This window comes from Myotis davidii, unplaced genomic scaffold (genome assembly GCF_000327345.1).
Source record: "Myotis davidii unplaced genomic scaffold, ASM32734v1 scaffold1055, whole genome shotgun sequence".
NCBI lineage: Eukaryota > Metazoa > Chordata > Mammalia > Chiroptera > Vespertilionidae > Myotis > Myotis davidii.
The window spans coordinates 870458-874988 of NW_006286477.1; the positions used below are offsets into that span (position 1 = coordinate 870458).

At 59.1% G+C, this 4531-nt stretch overlaps 1 protein-coding gene across 1 annotated transcript in view; it reads left to right on the plus strand.

Moving 5' to 3' along the window:
* The window catches only part of BTBD16 (BTB (POZ) domain containing 16), a 40004-nt gene that overhangs the window by 22524 nt on the left and 12949 nt on the right, over positions 1-4531 (plus strand). The window contains exons 5-6 of the mRNA XM_015560161.1: positions 549-693; positions 1496-1626. Coding sequence (XP_015415647.1) covers positions 549-693; positions 1496-1626 — 276 coding nt within the window. The remainder of the gene's footprint in view (positions 1-548; positions 694-1495; positions 1627-4531) is intronic.

Sequence of the window (4531 nt, forward strand, 5' to 3'; positions counted from 1 at the left end):
ATTTTTTCATTTTTAAAAAAATTGTTCACTGTTTACAGTATTAGATTAGTCTCCTTTTTTCCCATTGATCTCTCCCCAGCCACAACGCCCCCCCCAGCACTTGTTTTTTAAACTTTATTGAGGGTTTGTTTTATTACATTTAAAATTTTTTAAAACTATATTTTTATTGACTTCAGAGAGGAAGGGAGATGGAGAGAGAGAAACATCAAAGGTGAGAGTCGTGGACGGGCGGCTGTGGGCGCGGGGCCAGCGCGTCCAGGTCTGGAATGTGTCCCATCCGAGCGGCTGCTTCTGGCCGCGAGGCCTCCGAATCCCAGCTCCGAGCGCGGAGGGTGGTGGATGGGAGCGGGTGTTCTTTCTGGAAAATTGGGTCATTTTTCCAAACGTTACCCGTGGTCCATGCAGACCTTACAGGAGAGAAACATCCAAAGACCAGCGCCCACATTGCCCATCGAGCCGATGCCCGTGTGGGACCCAGCCTTCCCCCTGGGCCCTCAAACAGGGGGTGCTCTGGCCACATGTGGGGGTGTCTGTGTCCCCCCCCCCAGGCTCTGCTGCCGTCTGGGGCTGAGTGGGACCCTCCAGGCGGCCGGGGCCCGGGACCAGCAGTTCTGTCTCTGCAGGTGCGTGGCCATCATGGTCCAGGGGCTCTCGCCAAGCAACGTCGCCAACTTCTACCAGGCAGGCTGCAAGGTAAGAGCCCGCTGGCGGGGGCGTGAGTGCCAGGGGGCCTGCCAGACTCTGGGTCACCCCCGGCCCCGCGCCAATGTGTCCCCCAAAGGCACCGACATTTTATTTCGCCAAGTGAACAGTTTTGAAAAACCACTTATTTGAAAAGGATGTTGTTACACCCAAAAGGTAGACAAGCTTTGATCATGGGGGTGGGGAGTGGGGACAGCACAGACTTTCGCCCCAAAACAGCGAACCGCCTCCGGGACCTCCTGGTGGGAGTCGCGGGGGGGGGGGGGGAATTTGTCCCCTGGGCCCAGTCAGGGCTGGGAAGGATGTAATCCAGCTCGTGCAGAACGGGGGCCCAGGAGGGGGCGCCCTGGCGTGGTGTCTCGGGGGCTGTCCTGGGTGCGAGCCTGGCCTCCCCATTGCAGCCTCCCCCCCAGAGCGAGGCCGCTCATGCCAACACAGACACGCCTGCCGTCACACCGGCCACACGGGACCAGCATGTCACGGTGCATCTGAGATGGTCCTAAACGCCTGTTTTTCAAAGATAACTCGCTGCCCGCACCTTCCCGGTCGGCGATCAGGAAGCCCCCGGCGGGCGGCGTCTCGGTGGTCCCGGCGGAAACCTGCCTGAATTCAAACCCTGGCTTCTGTACTTATCATATGGGGAGTTCTGAATAAGCTACTGGGCTGGTTTAGGGGGACCACGTGGGCCGGAGCCTGGGCGTGATGCTCCGCGTCCGCCGCCTGTCGCCCCCCCACTGCCCAGCAGGGGGCGCCAGAGCCCGGGTGCCTCCCCCACCAGCCTCTCCCTTCTCAGTACAAGGAGGAGCCGCTCAGCGCCTCCTGTGAGCAGTGGATGGAGATAAACTTGGTCCCCGAGGTGGGGAGGCAGATCCACCTGCAGAAGATCCCCAAGGAGCTGCTGTTCAAGGTGCTGCGGTCCCCCAGGTCAGCGCAGGCCGCAGGGCGCGTGTGCGTGTGTCTCTGTGTGCACGGGTGCGTGTGTCTCTGTGTGCACGGGTATGGATGTCTGCACGTGTGTGTGCATGTGCACGCATGTATGCACGTGTGCATGTGCTGTGTGCGCACGGTACTCATGTCTGTGCGTGTGTGTGCGTGTGTCCATGCATGCGGGCGCCTGGGGGAGCAGGGCTGATGGGGAGAGGGAGGTGCTGGGGGGGCACCTACCCCCCTGCGGGGCTCACTGCACCTCACCTCCCCCATTTCAAACTCCTCGCCCCTGGGCGCCTGTGGGGACTGACATGGGGTGCTCTGCAGGGCGCGGGGGCTTCTCTTCTCAGTACTCATCAGGGTAAGGACCCTCAGGTGTCCATCTGGTAATGAATTAATTACCTAAGTACACTTTTAAAAAATGTTTTTATTGATTCAGAGAGGAAGGGAGAGAGAGAAACACATGATGAGAGAGAATCACAGATCGGCTGCTTCCTGTACGCTCCTACTGGGGATCCAGCCTGCAACCCTGGCGTGTGCCCTGTCCGGAAGTCGAACCCAGGACCCTTCCGTCACAGACCAACTCTCTAGCCACTGAGCCACACCGGCCAGGGCGCCTCAGTAATTTTCAAAAAAATTCTGCCAACAGCCCGGCCGGCGTGGCTCAGTGTTCAGCGTCAACCTATGAACCAGGAGGTCACAGTTCGATTCCCAGTCAGGGCACATTGATGTTTCTCTCTCACATCAAAGTTTCTCCCTCCCTCTCCCTTCCTCTCTCTCTAAAAATCAATAAAAATGTCTTTTCTCTCTCCCTTCCTCTCTGAAATCAATAGAAATATATATTTTTAAAAAAGAAATGGAGATGAGCCTCTAGACTGTCTACAGCACAGTCTGGCACCGGGTTCCAGGATGCCTCCCCGGCCGTTCTGCACAGTCCCCCTGCCCTCCCCGCAGTGCCCTCCCCGCCCTCCGGGGGGCAGAGTTGCGAACCGGAGAGACAAACAGGGCGTCCTAGATGTCCCATAGCGCGCCCCGCCCTCGGAAAGACTGAGCTGCCGGCCGGTAGCATTTCACCGAGAAAAGGGGGGACGTCGGGCCGCAGCCAGGACGCCAGGGACGGCCGGGCACTAGGAAACACGCAGCGGCAACAGAAATCGGGGACATTGCGTGCCCGTGTCTAGACTCAAGTTCGGGGAAACATGACCGATGTGGAAACCGGGTCCTGCTGCCCGGACCCTCCCTGGTGCTGTCTGCACGGCCTGCCGCCCAGGCTCTCAGGTGCCAGGAGGCCAGAGCCCCGTGGGCGGGGCAGCCAGCAGCCCTCGCGCCTGCAGTGGCCGGGCCAACAGCGCCCTGACTCACACCTTCCAAGTCAACTCGCCTCGCCCCACTCATGTCCAGGGCACCTGCTTTATTTATTATTTTTAAAATGTATTTTTATTGATGTCAGAGAGAAAGGGAGAAGGAGAGAGAGAAACATCCATGATGAGAGAGAATCATCGATCAGCTACATCCCACACACTCCCCGCTGGGGATTGAGTCCCCAACCCGGGCCTGTGCCCTGACCGGAAGTCAAACCAGGGACATCCTGGTTCCTAGTCGATGCTCAGCCCCTGAGCCACGCCGGCCGGGCCTCAGCCTGGCCATCGCCTGCAGGGGCTCACCCCCAGGGGCTGCTATTGCGCTAAAGGCTGAGGCTTTTCCCTAAGGTCTCAGAGAACCTCTGGGCGTGAGGCTCTCCCCGTGAGTTCTGCCCAGTCGCCTCGCTCGCCCGCCCGCCGAGGGGTGAGGACAGCAGACAAGTGGCTCCGTGACGTCTGCCCGTCTGCTCACCATCGCTGCCCAGACGTGACAGATGTGGTCCTGTCTGGCCAGGGCCACAGCCAGGCCCCTGTGGGGGTTAAACACGAGCCGGAGGGCGGCCGTGCCCGAGCCCAGACCCAGCGAGACAGGTGGGCGGTGACGCTCCAGGCCCTGAGGAGCCAGGACTTGGCCGCGTTCCGCTCCGAGACCACGGAAGTGGCGGGTGAAAAGGCGGTGACATAGTGTTTCTTTTTCTTTTTTAATGTATGTGTTGATTTTATTTTTTTAAATGTATTTTAATTGGTTTCACAGAGGAAGGGAGAAGCCGAGAGAGGAAGAAACATCAATGATGAGAGAGAACCATGGACCGGCTGTCTCCTGCACACCCCACCCTGGGGATCGAGCCTGCAACCCGGGCCTGTGCCCTGACCGGGAGTTGAACCCGGGACCTGCAGTCTGCAGGCGATGCTCTGTCCACTGAGCCAAACTGGCCAGGGCAATTTATGTACTGATTTTAGGAAGAGGGAAGAAGGGAGAGAGAGAGAGAGAGAGACATCAATTTGTTGCCCACTTATTTACGCGCACATTGGTTGATTCCTGTGTGTCCTGACTGGAGAGCGAACCCAAAACCTCTCAACCCTGGCATGTGGGGACGGCGCTCCAGCCAACTGAGCCGCCGCCAGGGCAGGGCTGTGAGAGATTGTGAAGCCATGGTGCCGTCTCCGCGGTCAGGGCGGGAGTACGACGGGTTAGGAAACACAGAGGCCAGTTCTCAGGTAGCTGAGCCCCAGAGGCTGCTCGACAAGCTGATCAGGAATCGTCCTTACTTGGCAGAGCTGACATAGGGAGACCCCAGCCGCTCTTTTTAAAAATATATATTTTATTGACTTCGGAGAGGGAGGGAGATGGAAACCTCAATGATGAGAGAGAACCATGGATCGGCCGCCTCCTGCACGCCCCTCACTGGGGATGGAGTCCGCCACCCGGGCCTGCGCCCCGGCCGGGAATCGAACAGAGACGCCACCCACTGCGCGCCGGCTGGTGACGGCCGCTCTTTACGCCTCGTTTCTCGGGAGGCCCCAGGCTGCTACAGGCCGTG